General features: G+C 37.5%; 4 protein-coding genes across 4 annotated transcripts; 2 read left to right on the top strand and 2 right to left on the bottom strand.

The window, feature by feature from the left end:
- The first annotated feature begins 1,202 nt into the window (after positions 1 to 1,202).
- On the top strand, positions 1,203 to 1,712 carry Tsp_00756 (major sperm protein 1). Its single transcript, XM_003376484.1, has 2 exons — positions 1,203 to 1,216; positions 1,268 to 1,712. The coding sequence occupies exons 1-2, from the start codon at positions 1,203 to 1,205 to the stop codon at positions 1,710 to 1,712; spliced, it is 459 nt and encodes a 152-aa protein (XP_003376532.1).
- Positions 1,713 to 2,710: 998 nt separating this feature from the next.
- Tsp_00757 (conserved hypothetical protein) lies at positions 2,711 to 4,332 on the bottom strand. Its single transcript, XM_003376483.1, has 7 exons — positions 4,318 to 4,332; positions 4,052 to 4,258; positions 3,701 to 3,901; positions 3,368 to 3,627; positions 3,313 to 3,347; positions 3,008 to 3,084; positions 2,711 to 2,824 (listed from the first exon to the last, which is right to left on the bottom strand). The coding sequence occupies exons 1-7, from the start codon at positions 4,330 to 4,332 to the stop codon at positions 2,711 to 2,713; spliced, it is 909 nt and encodes a 302-aa protein (XP_003376531.1).
- A 266-nt stretch (positions 4,333 to 4,598) lies between these two features.
- Positions 4,599 to 10,440, top strand: Tsp_00758 (putative C2 domain protein). The gene is made up of 13 exons (XM_003376482.1): positions 4,599 to 4,675; positions 4,873 to 4,982; positions 5,078 to 5,172; positions 5,253 to 5,436; positions 5,509 to 5,665; positions 5,737 to 5,866; positions 6,562 to 6,720; positions 6,848 to 7,203; positions 7,702 to 9,030; positions 9,098 to 9,177; positions 9,239 to 9,924; positions 10,002 to 10,252; positions 10,332 to 10,440. Exons 1-13 carry the CDS (start codon positions 4,599 to 4,601, stop codon positions 10,438 to 10,440), a joined length of 3,723 nt encoding a protein of 1,240 aa, XP_003376530.1.
- A 1,368-nt stretch (positions 10,441 to 11,808) lies between these two features.
- Tsp_00759a (glutamate receptor 1) lies at positions 11,809 to 13,016 on the bottom strand (the record flags this gene model as incomplete). Its single annotated transcript, XM_003376481.1, has 4 exons — positions 11,809 to 11,900; positions 11,936 to 12,170; positions 12,306 to 12,504; positions 12,655 to 13,016. Coding segments are annotated over 4 exons (888 nt in total), but the record flags the coding sequence as incomplete, so codon positions are not given.
- Positions 13,017 to 13,261: the final 245 nt, after the last annotated feature.

Below are 13,261 nucleotides of genomic sequence, written 5' to 3'. Positions count from 1 at the left end.
AGTTATGCAAGCTAATAATAATTACGTTGCTAAATTCTATATTTTGCATAAAATTATAGGAAAAAATTGAAGATTTTTTTTTGATATGCACATGATTAAAATCGACAGCACTTTAAAATTACAAACTCTTCTCTAATTTCGTCAAGCAATAACTAGATTTTGTAGGCATTTCCTACATAACTGTTGTGAATACTCATGTTTATATTATTTTGCAAAAAAATTTTAGATTGAAAATTTATTCAAAAATCCATAATATTTATCAATAAAAATTTGATGCTATTTATTGTTTAAAATGATATTTTTGTTTGTTTGACCATTTTTTAATTAATAATAAGCATAATATTTTAAGCAAAATGATAACAGTGTAATTTATTTTAACCGGTATTTTTGTTTAACAATAAATCTATTCTACCATCTTGTTATTTAATTGGAATAATGCATTACTTTTTCCAATTGGATTGGCCATTCAACCATTACTGAACATTTATAAAAATTTATTATGAATCATTTTTCAATGGATATTCAACACGGCTGAAACCTTTTAAGTCGGATGGGCTTCACTAATTGCATAACGATGTGCATTAAATGAAGCGCATTTGCCGATTGATTTCAAAAAGTGATTTTCCATGTCATTCAAATAACCACTTCATGCAGTACAATTATTAAAAATTGTGCACAAAAGTTAATATTGATTTTTGAAATAAAAATGGAAGAATAATTGCAGATTGATTTCATGAAGTTCAATTCAAAGTTCAAGCGACTGGCTTGATACAATTAATAAACAATTGCAAATACCATTTGGTTGTCTAATTTTATACATTTTATGTAAATAATAATAATAATAATTTGCAAATAGTTTTTTTCTGCATTAGTAAAATTTATCTCAACAAGTGAGATTTTCTTTATCATCATTTATTGTAAACTTTATTTTACAAATACTTGTGAAACAAAATAATGAAATATTATTCAAAACATATGTTCATATAGAGAATTCTACTTAATTTTTCAATATTACAAATGCTTTCTTCTGTTTATCTTTATCATCAAATAAACAGAATTTAAAATTTTACAAAACATAATTGCATCATACAAAGATTTATAATAATTTCAAATAAGCAGCACATTCTGCAAAGTTCAAGCAAACATTTTACGATGATATGCAAAGACAGACAGACAAAGATAGTTTAACAGTTTAAAAATTAATGCTTTGTTTAAAGTTTAAAAATCTAATAGTTGGAGTAAAAATAAAACAATTCGATTAATTCAGTTGTGGTTTCGTGTTTCCCGAGATCAGTGGTTGTTTCCATACTCCTCTGAATTCCGTTGCAAACATGCCGAAGCCTATTCCAAGCGAATTGAAGACTTCACCTGCTGAAAGGATCGTTTTCAATGGACCATTTGAAGAGAAGAAAAATTATCCATTCAGCATAATTAATAATGGAAAAGAAAAAATTGCTTTCATGATCAAATTGTCCAATGAAATGCGTACAATGTGCGAGCCATCTCATGGAGTTTTAGATCCTGGTGAAAATATGTGGATTCGTGTTCATCTGGAAGAATTTAAACCGACAGTAGAAAATACTCAACCCAACACACTGACCATCGAGTATTGTTTCCCACCAGAAGGCTCGGATAAAAATTTCAATCCAAGTTGGTTCCGGCTTAACGTCATCATTCGACGCAAGCACGTTGCACTTGAGTACAACGCGTGATGCTCGATTTTTGTCACTTTTTTCATTTTACTGTAATAATTGATATTGTATTATTATATTTTAATTTGTTTAAAACTTTTCATTATTGAAATACAAATATTTGTTCAAAGTTATAATTAATAAAATATTTTATTATACGAGTGTGATATTGAAAAATATGCTTCATGCAGCTGAAACAATTTGTGGCAATCATGCACAGTCTGTTTCACCGTATATGAATAATATCATTGCATGCAGACTTTTTACTTTGCATAAGGCAATATGCATTATTTATCAGTATAATATGGTATTTATACTGCGGTATGTATTAAGTGCATATAAATATATTATTGGAATGTAAACATTTATAATTAACTTTACATTGCTACTCATAATTGTGATAAGTATTATTTTATTATTTTTGATCAAATGTTTTAAAAATCAATAGCCTATTTAATGATAACAATAGGCATTGTTCTCCTAAAGTGTTGTACAGATAAATATTCAGATAATTTAAATAAATGAAGCAGTTAACTAAAATTGGAGTAAAAGTTTAAATGTATTTCTTTAATGCATATTTTAGAGATGAGTATATAGCTTTATTGATTGCCAATAAGGGCAATGTAGAACTTTATTATGCATTAACACAGACGTGTGACAAATAAAAAAATCTTAACAAAAGTAGTTGCTATTTAAAAAAAGATTTATTTTTCTGCGACTGTATTTTTATTACTGGAAAATTCAATAATTGCAAACAGTAATTTAAATATGTTAAGCATCATTTGCTAAAAATTACTTTGCATTTGTATTAAAATAATTTTCTTGTAATATATTTGAAAACATTCGCAATAAGAAATCCGTATAATCTTTCAGCAATAGCTATTTTAGATATCATTATTAATTAAAAAGTGGAATATAATCTGTACTAACACAGAAAATTATCAGTGCAAATTAATGCAGAAATGAATAAAATGAAGATATTCATATATCAGCTTGTTTTATAATAAAGTAATGTGTTATTACAGAATTGTTGTCGACGATGTTAAATTCTGCAGTTCAGCTCGATGAGAATATTCTGTTTTTATCTGCTTTTCTGAATTTATATTAAGCCGCTCAATATACAGAAGTGACATCTGAATTAGAGAAATAGTAATAACTTTTATTGTTACGGCTGTATAGTTCAGTACGGGCTTGGATGTTCAGATTGAGCAATTTTGCTCTTTTTTTCACATAGTAGTTAAGTTCTACCCAATCTGTTCATTTATTATTGTGATCACGATCATGTCGATATAGAAGATTAGTCAGCTGTTAGAAACTATTAGCAGAACCGTAGTTAGATATTGGATTTTTAACTTGTTGTAATCAGCCGATTGCAATTCAACGTGCATACGAACTGAAAAAATTTATTAATTAAATATTGAAACAATTTTGATTGAAATGAATTAAAAATAAAAAGCAGCTTTTTTGTTTTATCAATAAATTTTCATTCATTTCAAAATGAACATCACCGGAAAAAAAATTGCGCAATGTTTAAAGTAATTGCAAACAATAATGGAAACTGTGCCGAGTGAATGAAAAGTGGAATTGGGACAATAGAAATTATGCAAAAATTGTTTATCACCGCGCCATCGTCCAATTGGACGGAGCAGAATTTTACTTGAAAATCATTATTCTACTGTAATCGTTTTATTCTCGCTGCCATTTTCACGCATCTAGTCGTACTGGCCAGTTGGGGCCAAATTCTGGTCGGCATGATCGGAATGTGTGTAGGCTGATCTCGAAATAGTAGCGCTGTGTGCAGCGTTTGTCCAGTGCAGTGATTGTCGGATGACGATGAGGGAACAAGACGAGGCTTTTTGCACACTGACGCGGACGTGAAGTGTCGTTTTGGCTGAAATTGTGAAAATTGTGGTCGTCCTTTTGGGCGCAGAGTGTCCTTTTATTATTATTATTTTGTTTATTTGTTGTTGTTGTTGTTGTTGTGCGTCTTTTTTTCTTGAAATTGTCACCTTTTCAACTTGTGCTGTATTGGTGGTGTGCTGTCGCGTGCATGGGCAGCCGGCCAGTGCAAGGACAGAAGTTGGAAATGGCCGAATCGAATCGGCTTTCAATGGTCGGCCAGCATCATCAGCAACAACAAGCTCCAAAACCGACCGGTCAGTCGGAAATGCCGGTAGCGCCGATGTCCTCCTCCTCTTCTTCAGAGCTGCCTTTGCCCGAAGGGTGGGAAATCAAGGTGGACAGCGACGGACGACCATTTTTCGTAGACCATCGGTCGAAAACGACCACTTGGATTGACCCTCGTGACAGGTTAGTATCTGTGCAGTAGTATTTTTGTGTTTTTTTTAAAATTAATTCACGCCGAGCTTGAAGCGAACGCGTGCGATGGATGCTTGTATGTGTGTGTGTGTTTGTGTGCATGTTTTGAGAACTAGCCGTGATTTGACCTTAATGATCGTTTGGTTTTGTTTATTTTCTTCAACCGACGACGCTTTTCCAACGATCAACAACACTTCTCTATCTCTCTCTCTCTTTCTTTGTCTTGCACAATTTTTACGCTCGAATTGCTTAACAAAGTTTCGATAAATAAAAACAACACCAACAGCACATGCGGACAAGAAAAAACATCCCGCCGATTCATTAACTTTTATTTTACTCTTCAACTGCACATATTTAAATATATATATATATATACATATTGATGTGTGTTGTTGATTTTTTTTTGTTGAACAGTGAAAAAATTACGTAACTTTACGCAATAAATTTAAAAAGTAAAAAGAATTCAAAAAAAATAAATAAATAAAATGCCAAGTATGCGATGTAGGGAGATTTTTTTTTGTTTTCATTTTTCAATGTGCTATTCGAATTGAGTGGAGAAAAGTGAATAATAATAATAATAATGCTGCGATGGTGTTGTCGGTGCTGTTGACGAAAATGCTCAAGGTCAGCGACTTTATCAGCGGAAAAATAGGCTACGCACGGCCGTAAAACTATGCAGTCGATAATGGTCGGAATGTCGACGACGACTTGGCCGGTGCTCATGTCTATTAATCACAACACTGCTGGGAAAATATATTTATTTTTTTCTTCTCCCTCTTTTCTTCCCTCTAAATTCTTATCATTTGATTCATTTATTCAAAAATTTTATTATAATTAATTGATTCACATTGTGACTTTTCAGATTGACCAAACCGTCGTCGTTTTCCGACTGCGTCGGCAATGAGCTGCCGTTCGGCTGGGAACAGGCGTACGAGAAGGGTGTGGGCGTCTATTTTATCAACCATCTCAGCGGTTTGTGGAATGTTGTTTGTTTGTTTTTTGTTTATTTCCTGTGTGATTTACAATTTTTCTTTCTCTCTTTTATTTTTTCCGCTTCATCATTCTAGCGACCAATCAACTTGAAGATCCGAGATTACAATGGCGCGATTTACAAGACGCTATGATCAAAGATTATTTGCAGTCTGCGCAAGAACAACTACGGGTGTGACGGATGCATTTGTTTGTTTGTTTGTTTGTTTGTTTATTTTTGTTCTTTTATTTATTTTACTTCTTCTATTAAAGGCTAAAGAACAAATTCTCAAAGTGAAACAGGATCGTCGTGTTCTAGCTGAACAAGAATTCAATCAACTTTGTCGCGTTTTGACCAAAATGGAAAAGCGTTCTTCCGGTGAAGCTGCTACTACTACTGCTACTGCTACTATTACTACTGGAACATCAACTGCTGTTGTGAATCAGCTTGCGAACAGTAAATTTCTACATGAGAATATTTATTGTAATTGTAATTGTAATTTTATTGTATGATTGTTTCAAATATTAGGCTCCAGTTGTACATCGGTTGCCAGTCGACATGATCCAGAATTGCTCAGGTCGGAAATCAAAATGGCTCGACAGAGGTTAGCTCGTCTGCGACGAGAAGAGAAGCAAGTCCAGTGTGAACTGAAATACAAGCAACAAGGCATCGATACGTTGTCTGAGTGAGAGATGTGGTTTTTTTTTGCTAAGTTTATGTTGTTTGTTTGTTGTTCATATTTTGTCAATATGAAAGGCTTGAAGTGAAAGCACGCCGAAATCCCGCCGGTTATACAATTGGTGAAGCGTACGCGTTGGCAGAGGAGATGAGTCGGTTGCAGGAGGCGTTGTCCGCCGTGGACGAACGCAAATGTCGTTTGATGAAGGTTTGCAAATTTGTTTGTTTTATTTTTTTCTATTATTCTGTTATTCTTCTGATTCCCTTGAATTCTTTTTACGTTGTTGAACAGTTTTTTTTTCGAAATTTATTTCCCCCTTCTTTTTATTCCGTGTGTTTGATTGAATGAATCGCTTGCGATTTGAACAAAAAAAACGGAAAAACCGATTGCTTCTAGTCGTAAAAATGCTAATTTATTTATTTATTTATTTATGCTGCACAATTTTGTCTTTTTTTTTCAACTTTCCACATATTCTTGTGTATGCATCGGGGAAGAAAAGTCAACTTTTTCTCTCTCTGTGTGCTTTCTGTGCGTTGTTTACTCGTGTTCAGTTAAATTTGCCGAGGTGCTGTGGTGGTATTTGTTAATTGATAATGTGGAAAATGCTCGGAATGTGCAGCATGCTTTTAAAGAGCACCAACGCGTGAGCGTTTTGAAATTTAAACATCCCAATGATCTTCTGTTGTTCCACTTTGCAATCGACGATCAATATTTATTTACCGATGACGTAATTTTATTTTGTATGGAAAAAATTTGTTTGAACTTCTTCTTTTTTTTTAAATTTCATTTCTGAAAATTTTTTTTTCAAAAATAATCTCATACTCGAAGAGAAAACAACAAAACATCCGCGAAAAATACTTGTGAAAGTTGAAGTTGAAAAATGAAGCTTCTCATTTTTGTAGGATTTGATGCGCCTGAAGGAGGATTTGCAAATGGCTCAGCTCAATTCGGTGCAGCATAATGTTTCCCTTCCAAATATAACGTCCCATTCTCCAACCGCTACGAGCAGCTGTCAGACCGACTTGTCCACAATGGTACAGATAAGAAGAGAAAGTTTTATTGTTTTTCTTTTGTTGTGCACCAAAAATTAAAAATTGATCTGTTCATTTTCTTTTTTCTTCCCCCCCCCCCCCACTCTATCCTCTCCCTAATAAGCTAGCTATTAAGCTTAAGCTTGTTCATTTTCAGCTACTGTTAGCTCGCAACGCACCGACAACCGCAGCTCAGTGTTCCAAAGGTGTTCCAGTGGCCGACATTGCCCGAGCTCGTCTGCAGTACGACGAAACCAAACGCAAACTTCACCAGCTGCAAGAGCAGCTAACGTTGATCGAAGCTCAAATCAGTCCGATTCAAGTGGAAGTGGACCGCGACCAGTTGACGCTGATCCAAGAAAAAGAGCAACTGTTGAGAGAATTGAGGGCGGTTTGCAGTGGAGAAAAGAAGCCGGCTCCGGAGCAGCAGGCGATGCTCGAAGAAAAGATGCACGCGCTCGAAGAGGACCTCAGGCAAGCATTCCAACTTACCCGTGAAGAGATGGCCGAACGGTAATTAATGCAATTTACTTTTTATAAATAGATTTTTATTTTATTATGATAAATTGGAAATGGGCAGACATTTTTCGAATAATTTCAGATGTACTGCTTCGTTTGAGAAAACAGTTGTGTTGGATTTTATAATTGGCTGCAATTTCCCCTGCACATAGTATTACAGCACGTGCAATGCATTTGTGAAAGAATGAATGTTGTTTGCGCACATTTTATTGCATTTTATTTTTGCATTGCCGTAAAAATTATCAAATCAATCGAACATCATATATATTCGTTTTATTTATAATATTCTTTCTTCTTCTATAGATATATGCATACTCTCTCGTACTGATGGAAGGTTTAATAATTAATAAAGTGATTTCTCATTGTTTATAATTAAATTTTTTACATTTTCTGTTTAACGAAAATACTTTTACGCCTTTTACATTGATAGGATTGTTTTTCGTTGCAGTTGAGATTTGTTTTTAAATTAACGTTTTTGATATTTTGATTCAGGTTTGTTTTACTGGAGAAACGGTTGCAAGTGAAGCAAGAAATTTCAGAACTCGGCTACACGTTAGCCAATTTGGAACAATACATGCAAACATTGTCCGCGTCGACGCTCAGCACGTCGAGTCTGAGTACGGGTTCCAGTCACACGTCTTCAGTTTCGAATTTGCATCAAGAACCATTTGGTATACTTCCGAATATGGAAAATTACCAAAACATCCAAGAGTTGGTACGGTTGAAGCATCGCATCGAGCATCTGGCTTTGGATCGTGCCATCAACGACTGGCCGCAGCCTCCACCGTGTTCATCGTCATCGCAGCAGCAGCAGCAGCAGCAGCAACAACAACAGCAACAACTGCTGGACCAGAACAAATTGGTCGAAAAGCTTGGCTCTTTCGCATCTGGACAAGGGCAGAGTGCTGAAGTACTGGCGCATCCGAGCAGAATTTGCCGTAGCAATGGAGGCAGTACTTCGGGCACGAATACTAGATCCGTGTCGGCAGCGGTCAGCGACGAATCAGTAGCCGGCGACAGTGGTGTTTACGATGCACGGAAATCCGTCAATCACCAACATCAGCAGTTGTTGGCACAACTACTACCACCACCGATGCTACCGCAACAGCAGAAACAACAGCGACAACAGCAGCAACAGCATCTATTACAACAGCAACAACAACAACAACATCCTATTATGCCAACAGCAGCAATTGACACGGGTATTGCTGGAAATACGGTGAAACTTCCAACGACGTGTGTGGCCGTGACGGCGCAAATAATGGTCGGATTTGATTATTTGGTCGGTGAGAACAAGCTGATCGTTTCCATTGAACGTGCGCGTAATTTGCGATCACTGCCTGGAGCGGATTCGATGCTGTCGGTGGCTGTGCAAGGTGCCATTTTACCGTCGTCCGAAGGTGATTCGATGGAATTTATCACCGATTGGAGCGATGATGTTGACAAGCCGCTGTTTAAGCAATCTTTCTCAATTCAAATCAGCCTTCAAGAAATATGCAGTCGTATACTGCAATTGTATTTGTGGGGTCGACGATTGTCTACTGGCCACACGGCGAGAGCTTGCTGTTTGGGTGGTGTGCAGGTAAATTTTGCCGAATTTAGCGCCCAGATGATTCGATGCCAGTGGTTGAACGTGTTGAGTAGCACATTTTTTCCTTCCCCACTTTTAACTGCTAATGACGCGACTTTGCAATTATCAACTAAACAACAGCAGCAACAGCAGCACCACCAACACCAACAACAACAGCATCAGCAATCGCAGCAACAGAAAACAACGAACAATTTAGCTGATAATGATGATCATCAACGAAATTATCAAAGGTTAAACTATTGTAGACAACAAAAAAATGATGCTCTTACACATAATACATGTTTGTTCGTTTTTTAGGAATGCATTTAGAGAAGAAAGTAGCGATGAATCAACAGTCATTTCTTCCAGTCGTACGTCGACTCTTACATCCTTGCAGAGTATGTTTTTTTTCCTGTACAACTTTCGATTGAAATTTGAAATAAAAATATTTCTTTTAAGCGAATCTCGTAAGTTCGGTTTATGCCCCGTCGTTGCAACAGATGTCGGCTCGAAAATCACCAGTCGGCTCTTCGAACTGTATACCGCAGGAAAAAGCAGCAGCTGAGCATGGTTCGAAATTGCGCTTGACAATCAATTATCCAGAAAGTTGTTCAGCTTCGGTTGTTGGTCAAAAGGCACAGCAGAATGACGGGACCGTCGACGCTGGTGAAGTAACGATTGTGGACCGTTGCGATGGCGCAGTTGATCACCACAGTCGCAAGGGCCAAAAGTCGACAACGTCGAAATGCGACAAGGAGACCAGCACTGTTGATGTCGAACAGAATGTTGTGTTGTTGGCCGAAAATGGATCGCGGAAAGGTTCCCAAGGGAATCAAGCTCACCATTTAGTTCCATCCGCGTCCCACAACGACGTCGGCTTTTCCCAGATGCGAGGAGTTCGACTGAACCGAAGCGGAAGCGATTCCAGCGTTCTGAGCACCAATCGTTCCGAACCGTTCCGTCGCAACATCCCCGAACGAAGAAGCCTCCGGTGGAAGCGGTTCGGTCCGACCAGAAGGCGCCATCCGCCGGTGATCAAGCGAACCACGCCCCCCACTGCTGCAGCCGATTGCCGTCGCTACGCGACGACGGTCGAAATGGAACTGGACGTTCAGGCGACGAAAATGAAATTGCAACGTGAAAAAGTAAGCATACATACGTGCACACGTGCATTTAAAATAACGGTGTTTATGTGTTTGATTTTACTTTTGTAAATTTCTAGGAAGCACTTGAACAGTTGGCTGCGTTTGTGGCCGCTGTTGAAAAGTGGAAAGCCGACGGTGAGCCAGGTTTACCACCGTGGCTTGGTGACTACGAGGAACTGCTGCAAAGCTTGGAGAGGTATGTTGACAACAGTTTTGCCAACGACGAATCGAATCCAAAGCGAGCGCAGAAAATAGTCCAACATTCAGCACATCGGGTTCAAAAACTCATGAACGCCAAAGGTCAACTGCCGCAGGTCTCAAATTTCAGGTAAATTTGTTGTTTTGGGAAAATATTATATTAATAAAAATATTTTCATTTATTATATATTCTGCTTTTCACTGTTTAGAAACAAACTGAACGTCCTGCTTGGTGCAACTGCTATACCTGTTTTACCCCTCGCTGAGGAGTCAGAAATACAACCGTTGCGCTTGAGCATCAGCTCAGAGCCGACTTGATTTGTGTCGCCAACATGGACTGACAGTATTGATGTGCCAAGATATTATGCATATCAAAATAAGCAGCTCATCCCAGTCAAAATTTGCAAATCAATCGGTGGAACAAAAAATGGCCATGCAATCCAATATCCATCCAATCCAAACGGCGAGGGAAGGATGGACGGACAGTGTGTAGTTTTTTTCCTTTGCTCGCGCTTTACATCTTCCTCTTCTTAGATTTATTTTTTGTCACGCATTGGTTTTTGACGAAAGAAAGCAAAATTGGGCAATTTTATTTATAATTTGATTCCAAGTTGTTTTGCCTGTTTGTTTGTTTATTTGTTTGTTTTTTTTTGGTTTGTTGCCATTTCCCTTCTGCCTACGTGTCATTTGCTGCGTGTTCCCTGCGGTCTCTGCTGGCAAAGTCGACCACCGACCTTATCTCATCACTTACATTTCCACGCAGCCAGATGTCGTCTTATTTAATTTGAATAATTCAATTCAATTCAGTTTAATTCAACTCAATTTAATTATTGGTGCTTTACCATGTTTGTTTTACCGTTTTTATTTTTTCTCACGACTCACAACGTGCGACTGACAGTGTTGAAGGCCTTTAATTTTTTATTTTTTGCTCTTTCCGTGCCTGGAGCCGGTGGGCTTTTTTTCTATTTTTGAAAATTTATCACTTGGCTTGTTGTAGTTGAATGAAAATTTCCATTGCTTGTCCCCGTATGTGAAAAGATGCGTCGCGACACTAGTGTCGTTTCAATCAAATTTGAATTTGCTCACCACGGACATGTTTGCATTGTTAATAATAGACAGATATTGTTGAGAACTTTTGTTTTATTTTTTTAGCAAACGAAATTTAAGCAAAAATTTCTAAATCAATCAAAGGTAGATGATAATGTATGTTGTTGGTGCTTGGTTATTTTTTGAACTGCATACTGTATTCACTTCGTACTGCCGGAGGCTTTCCGCGTATCGCGATTGTGACGAAATGGACCATCGATGACCACAAGTCGATCTTTCAAAGAGAACAGTCAGTCAGTTGCATTAGTCAAATTGGCATATATAATGTGTACAAAGATAGACAGATAGATAGATAGATAGATATACCCTTTGCTTTCTGGCATGCACTCTAGCGCGGTGCAAAAATTCAACGAATGTGATGAACATGGCAACGACCATGCCAACCATGAGAATGTAGAAAATGCCAGCCACTTTGTTGTGCGTCAGTGACGTTTTCAAATTGCCCTAACACAACAAACGTGATTGGCATTTGGATTTTGTTGTCATCTTTGAACAACGGCGACAACAATGAACTTACCGAAGTGCTAGTTTTGCATTGACCACCGCTTTTTTCATACCACCACTTGTTTTCAAGCATCTTCAAATCGCCTTTTTCTTGTAATTCCAAAATGGCAAGGTTGATTCGACTTCTGTGTACAAAATGCGGTTGTGAAAGGTTGAAAAAAATTTGACTGCAAAAAAATTTCTACAAACTTGAGATCAGAACCGAAAGGTGTGGCCACTCCGTAGCCGACGGTATTCAAATTGCCGCCAACTTTCATTGTGTCGCACGGCTTGCGATTGTTGGTATAATCATTTGTCGTCGCTTCGAGCAAGAAAGCATAACGACCTTTGGACTCTCTGACACGCTGAATCCCTTCGTCGTAAGAGTTGACGAAAATGCTCGGCGATTGAGATATCATAAATTGCCACATTCGTTGATATGTTTGGACTGTTGATTCCTGAAAAAAAGGAAAATCTCAACTATTTCATCCATATCCACAGTTATATTCCCATTTATTTATTTATTTATTTATTGCTGTTGTTTAATAATTATTTATGAAAAAAGAAATTGAACAAAAATTTCAATCATATACTTTGAAAAATTGTGCCGTCGTTCCGCCTGCTTGAATGCCATATTTGATTTTCGTCTGTTTTGCCATATCTTCGACTGATTCAATTGGAGCGTGCATTTTTTCCAAAGTCAAAAAGGCGGCAAGGTTGGCCGTATAAGATGAGACGATAATCAAAGTGAAAAACCACCAAGCACTGCTGGCAATTCTACCTGGAAGAGATCTGTTGAAAAAAAATTGAAATCAATAATAATATGAATATGAATATGAATAGTCGAAATCAAATGCACATTTTTACTGTTTAGATATAGATTTTATGAGAAAAATTAATAATGATCAAGTTTCAAAGTCGTCAGTCTTATTTTCTTTGTACCTTGGCAAAATATCAATGCCCTGTTGCATGAAGGCAGCCAACGTGAACCAGAGGCAGTTGTAGACGGAAAAATCGTTCGAAAGGGCACACGCCCTTCCGTTGGCTTCTTGAAATTTCCACTCGGACGGACTGAATCGAGACACCATGAACAACACTACCGATATGCCGATGTAGGCGAAAACGATGTACATCCACACTTCAATGCTCAACGGTTGCATGAACGAAAACAGACCGCTCTGGTATTGATTGTCCGGCTTTTTGATCATGATGCTTATTCCTGTAGTCATGAAAGGTTTGCTGAAGTCGACCACTCTTTCACGAGCTCTGTTGCTTACTAAAGACGAGACGGCCAAATCTGCTTCCTGGAAAATTTTTGAGATTCATTCATCTTTTTTTTTTCAACCAACCAACAAACCACTACCCCACGAAGCAATTCTCCCATCATCCCATCCCAGTTGCCGTTTGCATCCGGGCTTCCGGTTCGACCGTCTTTTGGCAGTGAATTCGATACGGAAAATTGTCGATCTTTTCCGAATTTACTTCACAAATCACGCAGCAGCCTTCGATTTTTCCATTCCCTCCTATGAATCTGCATCCTTTCTGACAT

This window comes from Trichinella spiralis (assembly GCF_000181795.1).
Source record: "Trichinella spiralis strain ISS 195 chromosome Unknown Scfld4, whole genome shotgun sequence".
In the NCBI taxonomy this organism is placed as follows: Eukaryota; Metazoa; Nematoda; class Enoplea; order Trichinellida; family Trichinellidae; genus Trichinella; species Trichinella spiralis.
This window is presented reverse-complemented; position numbering and strand designations above follow the sequence as displayed.